General features: G+C 35.4%; 2 protein-coding genes across 3 annotated transcripts in view; one reads left to right on the top strand and one right to left on the bottom strand.

The window, feature by feature from the left end:
* MESR6 (misexpression suppressor of ras 6) overlaps window positions 1-19032 on the top strand; it is a 254116-nt gene that overhangs the window by 97644 nt on the left and 137440 nt on the right. The gene's annotated exons all lie outside the window — the stretch shown is intronic.
* The window catches only part of LOC105426275 (uncharacterized), a 64216-nt gene that overhangs the window by 19935 nt on the left and 25249 nt on the right, over window positions 1-19032 (bottom strand). Inside the window, exon 1 of one of the 2 annotated variants that reach the window (XR_967749.3) lies at window positions 6548-9307. Coding sequence is in view for 1 of the 2 variants with exons in the window: in XM_089083737.1 (XP_088939863.1) it covers window positions 17784-17827 (44 nt within the window). In the remaining variant the exon portion in view is untranslated. The other variant, XM_089083737.1, reaches the window with a different exon arrangement.

Below are 19032 nucleotides of genomic sequence, written 5' to 3'. Positions count from 1 at the left end.
CTTTTCTTCCTTCATCTATTAACATAAGACGACCATCGCGTAGTTTCTCACGAAATTTTCTAATGCTATCATTTTCGAAAATCAATTATATTTATGTTTATACTTAATTCTGTTTATTATCTATATCAATAAAATATCCGTCAATTAAAAGATATTGGATAAAATTACACTATCAAAATTTCAAAATTACGACAGTTATCTTTTTTAAATTTCTATTCATCTTTTGTATAAAAAAACAAACAAAAAAAAACAAAAAAATATAAAATTGAATTATACAAGATGAAAGTTCGCGAGGATTATAATAATAATAATTAACGTATAATATGCTAAACTAATTCTTTATAGCAATCTCTGGTATGTGCCTAGTTAGTTTACATAAAAAAAAATTTCCCATGCAAACCCAGGTGGTTATCTGAGTTCTTTTGCATTCTAGTATTCACCCCTCGGTATAGATGAGATTTTCATAAAATTCATATAAATAAACGCGACCCATTCTTATTTGTGCACAATATTTATATGCTACGCATGACCTGAACCGAGATCGTATACGTCCCTTCTAAAAGTATCGAACTATCGGCTAGGTATACCTAGAAACTCGAAGGGTAAAAAGAAGGTAGATAACACCTCTAACACACACCTGTGAAAGATCAATACCTTCGACACTGATCCTTTTTCCCATGGAGCGTGGATCGGAGCTATATAACATTATATAAATTCTCCTTCAGAAAAGTTTGCCGAATATTACGTCAAAACATATAACAGAAAAAAAAAAACGCGCCTTATGTTCCTTATATATTTGTAATATAAACGAAACAAACAAATTTTATAACTTACATATTTTTTTACATATCTCCTTTTTTTTTGTTTACGTGATGTAGTTTTATAGTTTCTTAAAATTGTACGGCATTTTTAACAAAGAAGTTTTATTAATGGTGAAATATTAGTCGTCAAGCAACATCAACATCACTATAAGTTTAATAACTAACATTGACTCGTATTTTATGTAACATAACGATGATGCAACGTAACGATGGTTATGTAAAATACCAACAAGTGTTCAAGCGAATAACATTGCTCTCGTAGCTAATTGACGTTGCTATCTTGGAAACGGGAGAGGTTAAACTGTAATAGATACTAGAAGAACTATGATCGTAAAGGAGGTAGAAAATTATCGCGCACATCAGAGAGTTTGTTCTAATGTTCTTTTATTTTACTGCAGCAGAAGTTAGATGAAAGATACAAAATTCATTTCCAAACTGTGTGATATTTCTATGCATCTTTCTTTCGACATTAAGTAAAATATTTGAACTAAATACATCAAATTTTATCTTATATTCCTACATAAGGCACATTCCTAAAAAATTTAATCATGCCCAGAAACGATATTTTATCATATTATCATTTAAAATTATTTAAAAACGAGAATTTTTTTACGATTAATAAAGAAGTCTATTAAGTTCTAAGGAAGTTTAACTGAAGATATAAATAAATATATATTACTTTATAATGTAGTTGTATAACATATTACAAATAAACGCAATGAGTTTAAGAGATTGCTATGGTTCGCTTCGAAACTTGTTAAGTTTAATGGAAGATAGAGGTCGATCTTGACGAAAGACAGAAAAGTCACGTAAAACATTTTTGAAGGAGATGAATTTTCGAGCTCTCAAAATATAGACGCTACGGTAAAGAAGTCGCGTGACGAACCGGCGGCAAAGAGGCAAGGGGGGGAGGAGGGGGGCAGGCGTCGGTGGTGGCAGGACCCCATCGTCGTGAAATCGACGAGCAAATACTTAAGGCGTAACCTCGTTACGCTAGCAGCCAGTGGAAAAGCGAGGAAAATCCTCTCTGAACCCGCCTTTAGCGGCGGCGACGCGGAAAACTCTCTTCCGGTCGTTCGGCGTCCATTCGACTGTTCGATATGCAGTAGGAATACGTCGATGTGCACTCATAAAAATGAATACATGAATCATCGGTACATATACGCGCGACAAAATAAGGGAGAATATGTAAAAGATTCTCAGCTAGTTAAAAATTGCTGCGTTGAGAAAAAGAGATTATCTTCTATTCATATTTATATCTAGTCAAAAAAAATATTTAAAAAAAATTTATAACAAAAATAAAATATAAAAATATAGAATAATATATAAAATTTTCTGCATGTACGTGATATTCTTCTTCGCGACGTAGAAACTAAAGCAAAGAGAGAAGTTTCAACATTGTGAAAAACAACTCACATGATTGATAGTCGATGATTACTAAAGCCAGCGTGTTATGCGCTCTTGAATTTTGAAACGTGAATCTCTGGCGCAAGTATCGTCGCGAAAAGTTTTCCAAATGAAATGCAATTTACATAGTAAAGTTCCCACTTTGCATTCGGAGGTCGTACGTATCCGACGATGTACGTATCACCGCCCACGGTTTCTTTCCGTGCAGTCTGCAATTTTCACGCAATGCACAGCCGCGTGACGGAAATCGAAATCGTACTTTTCGGAACGCCGTATGGAAAGAGGTATGGTGAGAGAGAGAGAGAGAGAGAGAGAGAGAGAGAGGGAGAGAGAGAGAGAGAGAGACAGGCTAATGACGGGAAAGTTCGAAAACGGACGACTGACGTGATGTAAGTGGTTGCGGGAAAGCGGAACAAGGAGGAGGAGGGGGGAGGGGGAGGGGGGAGGGAAGGGTTAACGGTAAGACACGAGTTCCCGAGGCGAACTCGGCGCATAATGCGCTCGCGTACACCCTGTCTTGTGCTAATTACACTAACTCGAGCTAAGTAACGATATAAACGCAGTCTCCCGAGTGCGCGCGCACAGGCATGTAAGATAATTACCTAATTCGGCCATGCGTAATTGCCGGTGATTAAAGTGTCGCTTTCGTGGCACGGCAGAAACGACGTGACATTTCACCGACAGCTGCAGCCGATACGGATATCTCGTTTCTTCCATCGCTGATCCCTAACTCACGAAGTTTAGATTAGGAACGCGAGGAAAATCGTGCTGCGTAGTAGCACTGAACGGACGCTCTGCACGCGCGCACATGCGATTATTTTCAGATTATTCTCACTTCCGCGACTATCGTCGTTCGTACAACGTACGAGTATGGATCACAATCGATATATATTTGTATCCATTACTCCAATAACTATTACTACAATGTAATTGTAATTATATTAGATTAACAGCGATATAACTAGCTATATATAATATTCGAACACTCGCTTGGAGATATTATGACGAATATGACGAATAAGTCAATCCGTACCGATGTCAAATCGAATCATGTCATGAAGAACGATCGAAGCGCGGACGCGAAATAATTTTGACACCAAACGCGCCGAGTAAATTCGGCGAGAGGAGAGCGACTCTCGTCGATGCGCGGCACAATAACGATCTTCATCGAGGTAGGGTTTTATACAAGGACCACAATACTACGGAGCGCTCTCCAGTTTCGTAAGATCATTTTTTCTCGACGGCAGAAACGAGTTTGAGGTCGGGACCAGAGGGAGGGCGAATAGGGATTTAGAATAAATCAAGTGGAAGGGCTGTGTGAGTCCGCGAGAGTAGAAGCATTCGGGCCCGGCTTTGTACAGGGCCGCTGCACGAGCTCCTAAGAGAGAAGAAAAAGAACGTCAACGGATAGCGAGGGAGGGAGGAAGACCGAGGAACGGAGACCGGGCGGAGGAGAGAGAGAGAGAGAGAGAGAGAGAGAGAGAGAGAGAGAGAGAGAGAGAGAGAGAGAGCACAAGAAAGAGAAAATGAACGAAGTGAGCGAGCCACGTTGCAGGAGCAACGACTGAAGATATCAATCAACGGGCGCATTGTGCTCAAGGATAATTTGACGCGCGACTGAAAGGGCCAGATCTCAAATTCCACGATCGGCTAATGGCCCCTATAAGACCCAAAAAAGGGTGGGCCCCCGAGGGTATGTACCAAACCGCAGCTTATACGAACAGCTTCGTTTCTGAGCCCACTAAAGGGGCTGTCTTTACGATTGTCTTTTAGATCAAATTTTTATCTCTGACGAGATACATTGTCAAAAGTCGTCTCGAGGAAACATTTGTCGTAGTACAATGATTGCACTTCACTTCCTCAAACTTCTTCGAAATCTCTCCGTCCGTCGCACGAACATATCTCTCTTTTCGTCTGCGCGATCTACCATCTTCATAACTTTCGACTTATCAAGACGAACTTAAATTCTTGACTAAAGTCTCAACGGAAAAGAAACGTGGTTCGTGTAAGTTACCGTGTAATTTCAATTGAGCAACACTAATTACATCTTCGAGAAAGCATAGTAACTAAGCGCAGCGAGTGTCCGACGGCTAACGGAAGATCGCTCGTTTCTAGATATTTGACATATGATGAATGATCCTGTCTATAAAGAGTCTGTCTGTAAAGAGATTAATATTTTTTTATGACATATCGATAATTATTGATCAAAAATTTCTTTTTAACCGGATCTCATATTTTCATATCTTCATTTTGATATAAATATCAATTTAAATTTAGTGTATTCATATTCAAATTTTCTATCAGAAAGCTAAAGAGGTCTATAACTATTTAATGCGATTTTGAAAAGAACTCGGAAACCGGACTGCCGATTTATAGAGACGTAAATTTTGTCCTGCGAATATTTAAAAAAATATGGACGGATGTTCATTCACATTCACATTCTTTCGCAATAAAGGAAGCGGCTATGAAATATTATCGCGATATCCGTCTCTAACGATCTGATCGCGTGCGATTAGTATTCTTCTTGATACGTCATTCAATCGAGATGTCGTGATCGTTCATCTCTTTCCTCGTTTTCTATTTTGATGTTTCTTCCTCGGTTATCCTTGAAAAACCCACGCACCCGTATGTATAAAAAAAAGTCCATAATTTGACGTTGAAAAATATAAAAATATTTCGTGTGATCGACCAACTTGATATGATGAATAGTTCATCATATAATTAAATCTGACATTCGTAAAAAATTAATTATCCACAGAGGATAGTTTAAAATTACATTAGTGAAAATATTTTATTAAACGAGAGACGATACTTGTGTGATATACTCGAGGAGAGATGATTAGAATATTTCAAAAATTGAACAGGGAAAATAATATGTAATTTTCAGCTTAAAATATTGACGGAGTTAAAAATTTGAAAATTAAAAGAACAGAAAATATATTGATTTTAAAGTCAAAGAAATATCAAACTCCTGAAATTTAACAGTTAATTTTAATTTTATTTAATTCACTTTTATTTAGAAGTTTTATTAAGTAACATTTTCCACGAAGAGACAATTCACGTTCGATTGAATATAAACTTTTAAGAAACGCATCAAAGCGCGCAAGCCTCAAAGCACCTTTGACGATCGGAATATTTCGTCGATGCTGCGTGATCCTTCGAAAAGCGCGCACGGTTCTTCTTTCCCGCCTCGTCCCGGCAAGTTCAATGGAGCACTTGACTTTGGGATTTTCTCAAACATGGGATTGAAACCCTGAAAAGAGTGCCACGACTCACGGATTGAAGCTACGTCGACAATACAATGTAACCCTGGGACGTCTGCTACCTGTAACATGGCACGTGCCTTTCCTTTCCACAGATTTGACGAATTCTCTGACCTGACGGGCCACCATCTCTAGGAAAATCTTCACAGGTGGACTCTCAAGGCACACTAAAGCGAAGGACATTTGCGGTCAACTTGTTTGCCTAACAGGTGGATCTCTATTCCAGTAACGATGATCACTCGAAAATTGTTTGCGCAACTCACTCTCGGCGAGATATCAAGTCCTCTTGGAAGTCCCGATATGTTTCACGAAACATACGAACACCCTCGAAACACGAATACACGAATGCCTATAAACGCGATTGCATTTTTTTCTGCTGCAGAGAAAAACGCAGCAACAGGTGAATTTAAAAACCGATTTTTAGTATCGGATACACTGAAGCATCGGGTACTGAGAGAAGAATGTATCATTTATGAATACTGTGTCATAAACATTTATCGTTGCGATATGCATCCATGGCAAGATTAAAAACTATCTTTTATTTTATATTTAAAAAAAATATTTTTTCACTCACTTTTGTTTAAATATTATAGACTTAACATTGGAAATATATGATCATGGAAAGAATACAAAATATTGGAAGTATGAAAAATATAGCATTGCATTTGTGAAGGCTGTTCGAAAAAGTTCAAAAGTTGTATAATAATATTTTATTAAATTCTCTAAGTCATCTCTTTAAAAAAATTCAGGATATTTTCAGAAATTATTGACACATATTATTGACACGTTAATATATATTCAAATTTTATCAATTTAGTTACGAAAAACGAGATATATATATATATGAATATTAGAAAAAAAATATTATTTCGTTTAATCCTTTCGGAACAGTACAAATCTGGTAATTCTTATTCACTCCACAATCATAAGTATAATGGTATAATTTTTGTAATTAAAAAAAAAAAATAAATTTTTATCAGTAAAATTATAGCGGGTGTAGAAATAAGTGGGTGTAAGAATTTTTGTTCAAGATTATAATTCAGATATTTTTCTTACCTCACTTGTCTCTATCTGATCATTGAACGTCTCGAATCATAAGTGCCGTCGGCGGATCACACGTCCGAGTAACAAGTTCGTCAATTTATACGGATAGTGGATATTACGTTCGAAACTTATGCTTGCGAACGGCATGGTGCAGTTTTATTCCACTTTACTCCACTTTTTACATTTTACACTTTTTCCCGCACTTGCAGCGCTTCTTTAGAGTTCTTCTTCTTTTCCGTAGTTATATCGTCATTGGATAACACAATACGATGAATTTCGCAGTGTGATCACTGTTACGTTGCACCTATGATGCCTTTACAATTTTCACGAGCAGAGTACTTGGTACTTGAAGATGGATATTTAATTTCGATTTTATACACCATTTCCATATCACAAACTTACGTTTATGAATACGGAAAATACGGAAGACTCATGCAGTTTAGCGCATCACATAGTTTAACACGGTGCAACACAAACTTTTAGTTAGGCATTTCCTTAAATCGATATTATGGCGATTGCACTTTGGCGTGATAGCGTACACCTATCTTTATGGATTAACTACTAACTTTATGGAAATGCTTTTCTCACGTGTAATATTACATTCATTTAATCTCGTGTTGAGCTATTTTCTTAATTCTCTCTTCTGAGCTCTCCCGATAATCGAAGATATTCTCATAAGGCTTCATCTTCTGACTTGAATTGATTGACAATTGATTACAGACACCGTTCTTCAACAAGTCCAAATCCAAGTCCAAGTTCCAAATATCTGTTAACTCCGACTTCATCATTAATTTCTAATTTTCTTTCTTCACTGTTATTCCAATACGAATAATTTCTTGCTCCAAGTTTCGAAGATCAATGTACGGGTTGTACTCTGGAGACTCATCCGGAGTATCTTCACACTGTGCACCGAAACCGTTGATCATCTTCCAATCTTCTTAAATTCTTCTTGACATATGTCTTGGTTTAACTGAAATCTGCCAAGTCGAAAACTGCTCGAAAACCGTTGAATCAACCAATAATAGGAATAGCTGCTGCGGTTTTTTTAATGTTATCTGCCGATTGTCGTGACTGCCGATCAGAAAAAAGACGAGAAGGAAGAGAGTAGCAGAGACTACTCGGGAAGGTCCACACTGCCTGGCGGTTTGATCGCTGAAGACTGAGCACCGTGGTAGCGTTTCGCCGCGTAGTAAGCCGGCTCTCGCCCCGCCGATCGAGCTCTGTTCCTCTGCCTCTCCACGAGGAGCGTGGAAGTGAGAAAGAAATAAAGGCAGAACGATAGGCGACGAAAGAAAGAGGGAGAAGGAGAAAAAGAGAGGGAGAGAGAAAGAGGACCCGTCCTTCTCGACCCACTCTGATGTTCTGCGCGTCCTGAGAGCAGCATGTCCCCGTCGGATACGTTCTCTGGATTCGCCCCACCAGGTTCCCTTTCGTTCACCCTACCCCGGGCACGGGGTTTCCTCTCTCGGCGCGTCATTCTATCCCACCACCTATTCTATTTCCACCACCCCAACGACCTTGGAGTTTCGCGCGATCGCCGCTGGGCGGCACCAGCATCCAAACTCACGACCGAAACGCCGTTCGAGCGTGGCAAGTAACAAAGATCCCGTCGGTTAGCGCCGCTATGTGGGAGAAAACGCGCACCACTGGTTGGTAGAAGGGGTGTGGTAATCACGAGGGTGAGAGTAGTCAGTTGCCCCTCTCGTCGTGAATAGATATCCCCTACCCCTCCGCAATTCTCGCTCCTCCTCCGCCCCCACCGCGGCGGCACGTGTTCCGTTTTGCTCGAGCTGGAGTACACGCGAATCTTCCCATCTTTGTCGCGTGTCCGGTACGTTGCATTACCGTCAGTAGGGGATCGAATATATACGTGGTGGGGAGGATAGATCGAATTCGAGAGTGGGGAACAGAACGCTCTAGCATCGCCAGCATGCGTCACGCGCTATCCACGTTACGAATATAGCCGACTTTGTGAATAAGCAGATCCGTTAGTGCGATGATAACCAAGTAATATTCTGTTTTACACAATAAATCTATTGAAGTCTCTGGACTTCATCTTCGAAATGTGATTTATAACACATATACTCGCGATCCCGTATGTTTTTTCTTTGACTAATCTCTACCACACTTTATATTTGTGATATAGTTTAGTTACTTATGTATGTCCTGAGAAGAAGATAGATTAATATGCCAAGTTTGTGTTTGAAAACCGGAAACACTAGTCACTCGACACAACAGAAAAGTTGGAACTATCTTATCATATTCTTCAGCACTAGTATTTATTACATAATTATTTCAGTTTAATTATTGTTAAACAGCTTCCAGATTATAATTAATTAATTAATATTCCACTTCAAATGATGTTATAATTTCAAAAAAAAAAAATGAGGAATGTGTGAAAACAATTATTTTTTCCTATCATTTCACATCCATTCCAGTATCCGCTCTTAAATCCTGACACATGGTTTGCTGGAATAATCTCTGATAAAAAAACTCTATAAAATGATTCTCTTTAAAACTTTACCCTGTGCTGATTGTACTAAATATATTAAATTGTACGAGTATTAATAAAAAATACAGTTGCATGAAAAAATATTACAATCATGTTATCGTGCTACAGTGTTGCTGTTTCAAGTTTTCGATGTCACTTGTCATCATGGATATTACAACAGTAATTTTATCTTCATAGCTAATATTAGTACTGAATGCATGAATTTCATTACAAACACCTTTTATCCCAGCACCTGTCAAACGTGCAGACAATATTGATATACGAACCAAGGTATTGTGCACAATCTTGTCAAACATTCAAACTTTTCCTGACAGCTTTTCCTGCACACAGAATCATAACTACATCAACATGAGCACTTGAACTTCTATTCGGCGGACACTTTTCCCACACTGCCACCTCTTTTTCACGCACACCTCTTTTTTTCTTTCTTTTAATAAAAAAATCCTAAATATCATCTAAATCACATATATATATCGGTGATCTGATGCTTTTTGAGAAACAAATCAAGTTTGATAGTGAGATCATTAAGAAGTATTTAGTGTAAAAAATTGTCCTCCAAATCATTTGACATACTATTTCTAGAGGGATTTTTGTGCGAATAGATTTTTGGAAAACGGATAAACGTGTATGGAAAAAACGATGCATAAATCGAACACAGGGAAATATCCTAAGAGAATGTTAGCGCGCATTGGACTGGCTGTTGTCGAGCTCGATCGGTCCGTCTGAAGCGGTATAATTTCCCCTTCGTCGCTTTCCCTGCGTGCGGCGGACTCGCCACCGCCGCATGTCCCACCAAACCCGTCGCAACAACGAATTCTCCTCTCTATCTTCCCCTCTCCTCTCGCTTAGAGTAAACGGCGCCCCGACGCTATCTGCGCGGCGTCGCAGTTCGTGAATTCCGGAATTCCGCGCCACGGTGGCTCCACCTCCCCCTCACACGAATCGCTAAATCTTTTTTAAACCACGCCTAGTAGCCTGGTCGAGCAAGCGAGATAGCGATAGGACAAAAAAGAAGCGAGCACGCGCGGACAACTCGGTCGTTTTTCCTACTGCTTCGACAATATGAACACATTGCGCGATGAAACTCCACCCTCTTTTAACGGCGCCCCTCTTTTGCCTCCCACTACCGATCTTCATCCCTACCTCTTCTTTTTTCCGCTCTCCTCCGCACCGATACTTTTCCGCCACGCGAGATTTTCTGCCGAATATAGTTTATCACCGAGTGAGAGGGAGGCGGCAAACGCTTGCAACGCCTGTCGATAGCTGGCGCTAGCGTACATACACATCGTCTAACGGAATAAAAATATTAAATTCGCCTTGTAGGAAACAGGTTCTAGTAGATATCACATATGTGATTATATATAAGAGTATCAAACGTAGAAAGAGTATTTTTTTGCAATCAATTTTGTATTTTTAGCATTTATATTTTCCTTTGCTAATACCAGTTAATGCATTTATCAAGGTAATATTGATTACAAGTTAATAAAATATTTTATTATGTATAGTATTATATGTTTTAAAAATTACAAATTGTTAAAAAAATAACTTTAAAGGCATATATGAAGTACAGAATGTGATAAAGAGTTAATCTATTATTTATAAGCATATTGAACAGAAAGTAAATTAATGATTAGTCATATTATAATAAATAATAAATCCTGAATTATAGAAAAATCGTATTAATAAAAATACCTGATTATTAAATATTAATTAAAGCTATCAATTATTTGATTTGATGTTAAATGTTTATTAAAATTAAAAATCTACTTATTCTTTTAACCATTGTTTGCAAAAATGATTGAATATATAAGTACATGTGATATATGTATATGTAATGTATATTTGTATACCTGTTGTTAAAGAAGTTGCCTACACATACATGATATCGACATATGCTTTTATTAATTTTGTTATATCGGCATACTAAACGCTCGTGACATCTGGTGGCAGGAATTTAATGATAAACTATTATTCCTCTACAATTTTAAAATTTGATCATTCACTTAATGTAGAATCTTTTTGATTATATTTTTCTTCTCGTTATATCCTTTTTTTTATAATGAACTTTTAATATAGAGAATACTATTGTTTAGTACTTGATTAAATAAATATTTAATATTAATGTCTTAATTTTAAATTTTTACAAACATTTTTGAGAAATAACTAATAAATTTTATATGTTAAAATATACATAAAGATAAGCAAAGCAGATAAGATTGTATGTTTATATGTATGTAATTTTAGCTATTCTTTCCATTTTTGCTTTATTTTCTGCAAGAAATATTATTCTTAAACTAGCAATATTCTATTTAAGTCATTTTTTACAAACTAGTAATATGCACTTATTAAGATAATTATTAATATAGTTTATAGAAACAGAAAATTAATTGTTAAAATTAAATTTAAAATATAAATTCATAACGAATGTTTTTCTTTTATTTAAATATAAAGTGAACAATTTTATTATTATAGCATCAGAATTATAAAATAACATTTAACATGTGTTTTGCTCATCCCATAAATTTTTTCCTAGCAATTCTCAACTTTTATTTGTTAAAAATATAAATTTATTCAAATTTGAGAATGTAATACTATTACGATCGTTATAAGACGACCTTGCCACAGACGGCCGGTAATCCGTGTCGGTATTTCTCCCCCTCCACAAGGTCGATAAAACAGATGCCTTCACGGTGTGGGTATTTCCAACCGATTAACTCGAAATTAGGTGCAAACGGGGATTCTCGGTGATGGCGCGTGTCGATGCAATTTGTGCAAACTCGTGCAGTTAAGTGCACAGGAAACCGATCAATTGCCGCGGAATGGTCGAGCTGCTTCGATCGATCGCTACAATACCAACTCCACATCTGCATTTTTATTACACCCTCGCTGCTTCCGGACGTTGCCCTTTGTGTAGCGCGCTAGGTACGTTAGCGTGAATATATCAACGCATCAAAATTTATATAAAAGTTTTTCGCATTTTCTTCTTTATATTCAAACAAGTTAGGAATGAATTCATTTTAATTTACATGATTAATATTTATTTTTTAAATATATAAATTACATTGACTCACATTGAAAATAAAATTAAATCATTCTGCACTTTAGAAAGCGGAGGAAGTATAAATCTATATCCTAACAAATAATTTTTTTTTATTTTCATTGTCATTAAACAAAAAAATATAAATAGTTTTAAAATAATAATATTAATATTGAGTTAGTTTGGATTAACTTAAGTGTTGATTTATTTTTATTTAATTAAAATTGTATCTAAAGCAGCTTAATTATAAAATATTTTTAAAAAAATGTTTAATAAAAACATTCACTGAAAAAATGTTTATATCACTTTCGTGATACAACACTTACGTATGCGATGAGACTGGGGAAAAATGTCAATATCGGCGAGTGACTCAGTGGTTTTTTCTAAACACTTCGGATTAAGGATAACGGATTGCATCTCCGTAGTAAGCAAGAGTCTAAGAGACTAATTCAGTTTAATGACATGAGCTTAAGTGTACGATCCTCGGTTCTGATTGGACGCCAACGGCGTTTCGCAATACCTGGAAGCCCATCGGACGATGGCACCCTACCGAGATGACGTCGCACAGCGGCGCGTGCATAACAACCGACGGATTATGCCAGTAGGCCTGTCGGCAGCCGTAATTGATTTCGCTTAAACGGCTAAGCGTATCAATTCCTCTAATAGCTACGTCATTGCGCGATGAAGAAACTAAGATGGAAGACATAGTTAACTTCTTTTTTACTGATAACTCGTTTTACAGAAAAATAATTTTTTACTTATTCTAATTTATGATCATTTTTTATCAATAATTTGATTTCAATTTAATGATAAAGAATCTATATACAGAATTTTCAAAAGTGTATTCTATAAATAATTGTTCTGTCGTTTGTAAATCATTCTTCTTGCAGTGCTCCTAGTAGCCGCGAATATACGTAATTTATCAAACGAATACGCATTCATTCGGCAATTTTTAGTCATTAATTTCTCATTTTCCATAACTAAAATTATAAAATGACTCTTTTGCTCAATTCAATCACACGAGTGTTTTGTCAATAATTATGAAATATTCTGTATATTACTAAAAAAAAATAACTTACATGTAGAAATAGCAAAATGACACCATTTTTTTTATATAATGACGTCTTAGTAAAAAAAGAAATCTAACTATAAAATATTGAAAAAAAAATAAAGAAATCTACTTTGCTAAATTTTTTATTTGCAATATTTTATTATATTCGTAATATTCTATTCTATTATATTCTATTATATTCTATTATATTCGCCAGTTGCATAATCTATTCTGTTATTTTCATTTTATTGTTCAAACTTATTCTTACATACGTATAATAGATAATAAAGTTAAATCGCTCATGAGTGTATAAATATTATCGTACAGTATAATATAATACTTTTTACTGCTATAGTAACAAATGTGTTATAACACGCAATATCGCATCCTCAAAGGCAAACGCCATTTCTTGATATTGCATGCGAGTATATTGAATAAGCTTCAAAGATGTAATGCGATGAGAATACTGAATTATTCCTCACTTAGTAATCAATTTTTATCAAAGGACACTAAGGACATAAAATAACATTATTTTAACCATCCGTCATTAGATTTGTTATATATAGCACAATTAATTTATACTGAAATATAATTATTTAAAAAAAAAAAATAGTATCCAATGACTTATATGCTGGTTATCAACTACATTACATACATGCATGTAGGTGGTATTACACAGCGCAAAGCAGAATATCGTAGTGGATGTTAGACAACGAAACGTAGTTTACGATCGTTCAAAGCAATAAATAATCCTTGGTATGATGTCCCATGACTATTTCGCCACCTACGGCGTATGTCTGCGATTCTTACGTTTCTTCGCGTATGGCCGTTACCCGCATGGCACACAGAAAGGTCAGTCGAGAGTCGCACAAGCAGCGTGAATTAGTTATTCACATCAAGACTAGCGTTTCAAGCTGCAAAAGCAGATTTTACGATTTCCTTTATCTTCCGCTTGACTCACTGACTATTTCACAAAGTCAATAAAACCCAGCAGTCGAGCCGCTAATGGATACGAAAGCGAGCCGAAAGAATGAGGTTCTATTAACACCGCGGGGAGAAAAAAGCGACGTTCGCTATGTGTCAAATCGGAAATCGGAAATAACTCATACCATTAAAGCAGATGTAGGCAACGGTAATCGTCGGATAATTGAGTTGTCGCGTTCTTTTTTCTCAGGAAGATTGACTTTAACAGCTGCAACATTACGACTAACAATTTCCGCTTGTGCGAATTTAATCGTAAAAACAACCATTAAAATTTTGCAACGGGGAAATTCTTGTTCCGGGTAATTGTGATTACATCATCTGTCCTTTTTCAGAAATATCATTCTCCTCTGTAATGGTTGGATAATATTAGAATGTTGAGACAGAAGAAAATCCGTGTTTCAAGTTCATGGCTTGATGAAGCAACAAGTGCAGTTACATGACGATAAACGATTTTTTTTTTTAACTGCAGCCGACCGATCCGTCGATGAAAGGGATGGTTACGATTTATGATATCTATTATAGAGCAGAGATGCCCTTATATTGTAGGATTTAGAGTATTCTTTTTTTTTCTATTGAAAATTCTGGCACACACACACACACACCTGTATCCCTGCTCGCGTCATTCCCCTAAATTTTCCACAGTTCGGTTTCATAGTGTGTGTATATAGGACCATTCTCTAGATACCTGGCTGTTTGAGTGCCTACCTGAAACCTGCTTTGCAGCAGATCTCATCGAAAGTCGACTATGTGAAAGCGAGTATCCGACCCGTAGTGCATTGTATTACTAATGATTTTGGTTAGAGAATCAGATTTGCGGATGTTATAAAAAACAATGATCTTTTACAGGTGCAAAGAAAATTTCGGTTCATTAATAATATTCTCAATATCACATGGTGCCACTCAAATAAAAAAACAAAACACGTTTGATAATTAATATGTTAAGAAATTTCTTCAGTACAGGTTTAGAAATTAGAATTAATCCCTAAACATTAGAGATAAAGATTAAAAATCTATCTATTTATGTTTTAATGTATGTAATAATTTATTATGATTATTAAGCTATTTTTTTCAATTTTTTGATTTTAAACATTAACACGTAATATTCGAATTATTCAGACTGTATTTCTAAAGTCGCACATTTGCACATTTATTGACTTGAATATTTTTTACTTGAGCATAATCTGCAACAAGTGATTAAGAAACATTTAACATAATCGATATCTTATGCACATCCCACACATCGTGCTTACACAACGGGAATGTATACGAAGTGCGTAACGGAGACGTAGGTACATTTGTCTCCTGCCAAGTTACGTCTTGTAATCAAGTATTTGTCTAATTGCACGTTATTGGTAGATAATGGCGACGATTACCACACATGAATCGCTGAGAGCCGCGTGGCTTGCTCCAACAGAGGCTTTAATTGTGCCCACTGTGAGAGAATATGCATTGCAGCTATTCATCTTAGGAACCAGAAACGCGAATTAATCATTAGCATTTCCCAGACACTTTTATAGAGATAACGTCATTAGAACACCGAACAACAACGCAACTGAGCGATTCTTATCTTTTACATCATTTAGCACGCAAAAAGTACTTGTAAAATTTAATTTTTTTCCCCCCTAAGATTTTCCAATTACGAAAGATGTTTTAGAGGCATGGATCGTTAGACACACCATTCATTAATTCTTATACGGGATGCAAAGTTGTTCTTGATTTTTTTCTTCAAATTAAAGCAGAAAATTTATTGTTGATAAATGTACAATTCTTTAAAAATATATTTTTTTATGAAATGTTAATGGATTCTAATTACAAAGATTACATAAAATTGTTATAATCATAATAAAAATATATCTTATTCAATAATACAACAATTATTTGTCAAATCGATTATTTTATTTATGATTATACGCACCAAATTACTTCCATATGCTCCACGCTATTAATCTAACACCATATTTTCCAAGATTGCACAGAATAGGTAAAAAAAATAGTATTCACTATTGCATCAGCCACATGTGCAGTTTCATGAAGTACAGTGTAACGAAACTGGCACAAAACTGACCTGAACTCACTGGGTTCTTTTAGTTTTTTTTTTCCTTATTCTATAGTATACATCTATGCATGTAGATGAGATAAACTCCTTTATCTCATCTACATGCATACATGTATACGCCTGCGCGTACAGATGATGTGCAGCCAAGGAAAAAAAATCCCCTTTCGATCTCCGATACGCGCCACTCCAACTCGGAGTGGCACATCAAAACCAACCTTTTTGGAAATTTATCTCGTCTCTAAGACTCTTCAAAGTTGGTTTTACCGCTACAGTCTCTCTAATGCATTGCATTACGGTGCAACAGATAAAGTGTAAATAGATGGAGGTGGGCGTTTGATGTCGCGTGAAGAACCTCCAAAAGAATTCGGTAAGATGGTGAAGCATCCAACAGAGATATCCAAATTTTATTGCTTGTAAATGTAATATTATTAGAGATAAATACGTTGTTTAGCTAGAAACACGATCTGCAATCCTTTTTTTTAAAACATAGTTTAATTTTTTAATATATTATATTTTCACCGAATGATAGTAATTATAATTATTATTATTATTGTGTGTTTTTTTACATTTTTTTGTAAAAATGTATTTACTTTGCCAGATCTGTGCAAATAGATATTATAAAAAAAACTAAATATGATTACATAACAATTTTAGCACTAAAAAATTGATAATAGGGTCTATACTTTAGTTATAAAATTATATAGTATTCACACTTTGCTCTTTTTTTTGAATTATTTACATTATTTTATGCACTCTTATAATTATATTTGTTTGGTGAAATAAAATAACGATTTTATATTCAAATAATTAATATATTAATGTAAAAATTAAATTGATTTTAAATATAATTTAATTTGCTTTAATTTATATATCTTCAAGATTCAGAATTTTTATTATGATATATTCTTGAATCTACAGGTATGTTTAGGAACGTTTAAAAATTATAAACGAAAAATCTTGCGATTCAAGTTTCCTGTTATGATTTTCGTTGGATTTTCTAATATTCTTGCAAACATACTTATATTTTATCTATAATGAAACTCTTTCTCGAAGAATTTATAGTGTGACTTGTAATAATAAAATCACAAAATTGATGTCTGGCTTTCTATTGCTACAATTGTCAACAAGCTGCAATAAGCAAACAATGTCATAAGAATCGATGAGCGGCTAGCTATCCAGTCAAATGGAAAAGCTCTCTAGTTAAGATGCAGACACGAAAAATGCTGCCGTCGTGAAATGATATCCCGGTGAGTGGCGGCGAAAGGAAGATGGCGAAACACACATACCGGAAACACGAAGGAGTCGTTACCGTATACGAGCCGCTATCGCAAACGGCATACAAACAACGGTACGGAAATGTCCCCTTATGTACGTCTCCTTTCTTTCTTTCCCTCTCTCTCTCTCTCTCTCTCTCTCTCTCTCTCTCTCTCTCTCTCTCTCTCTCCTCCCTCCCTCTCCCTCTCTCTCTCTTGCCTGTTCTCTTCTTTTTCTCTTCGTGCCTTCAGTCAAGATCGTAAAAGCCTCCGGTTAACAGCAGCGCCTGGCAGACGATCGGCGATTTCGGGATGACGGAAGAGCTCTCCAACGACCGGAAAACGATTCGACACTTTATCGGCTCGAAACGTACTCTTCCTGTCGATTCTTTCGTCTGTCTGCGATGGTATAATTACAAAAATGAAATGTCTATTGTGGTGAAATTTTTTGCATTGCTTTCATTGATGATAAATAAATTTTATATAATTCGCTTTTTACAATGTCAGTTTATTCTACAAAAATGTATTAGCGATATAATTTTTATCTTACATGTTCGTCTTTCTTTTCTATTATAAAATATTTTCTATTATAAAATATTTTATATAAAAAGAAAGATAGCCTTTATGTAGTCTCTTTGGAAAGTTTTAATTTCTTAAAAAAGATCTATTTAAAAATATTTTAATTTTAGTTGAGTTATAAAAACAACGTCGTATTCCTTTAATAATACAATTTTTTAATAATATAATATGAAGAGATATAAAAATAATTTACTCATAATATACATTACATCACAGAAATTTACTCATAATATTCGTTACATCACAGAATTGTTTTGTGACGATTTTACAATATCGATCGTTATTGTTATAACGATCTGTATTCCAAACACGTAAAAACTATAGACATATTATTCGATGAATCTTATCTTATTTCTTAGAAGAAGTTTTTCAAATCTCAAGGGAGATCTTTATACAAAGAATCGTCGACTGAAAGAAGGTGCAACGGTATGGTGCAACCGACGCTATGCCCGAGATTTAAGAGGCTTAACTCGCAGTGGACTCGTAGCTAGTAGGACGCATAAACTTCGTTTTACAAGGGGACCCCTTTCCTCTAGGGGCCGGGCCCCGAAAATAGAGAGTGTTCCCTCGTCTAGAGAGAGGGTTGTAGATTCCAGATATCGAAGGAATAGGGTTACCGGTTCAAGTCTGGCAGGTGGATACCGCCTGTAATGCGTAGATGTCTGCTACGTAACGGGTGTCAAAAATACAATAATAAAATTTGTTAATAAATTTGTTTCTATTTTGTCCATAATATTTTTTCTAATTTTTCAATTTCGTCAGCTATAACATAGCGACATTGATATGCGAAGCGTCACTTATTCTTTGATACACTTGAATTAACCGATTTTTTTTTCTTTTTTACGTATATTGATATCTAACATAAATATTTTTCTGAAATTTTATGTAAATCTTCTTATTTATTATCTTGATCTAATACAATTAACAATTGAAATTAGATATGATTTTTTTTATTGGACATTTGCCAAGTCAAATTTAATTAAGCTTTATTCTAATTCATGTAATGTATGTAATTTATATATAAG

This window comes from Pogonomyrmex barbatus, unplaced genomic scaffold (assembly GCF_055798465.1).
Source record: "Pogonomyrmex barbatus isolate J1 unplaced genomic scaffold, ASM5579846v1 scaffold8, whole genome shotgun sequence".
Lineage (NCBI taxonomy): Eukaryota > Metazoa > Arthropoda > Insecta > Hymenoptera > Formicidae > Pogonomyrmex > Pogonomyrmex barbatus.
This window is presented reverse-complemented; position numbering and strand designations above follow the sequence as displayed.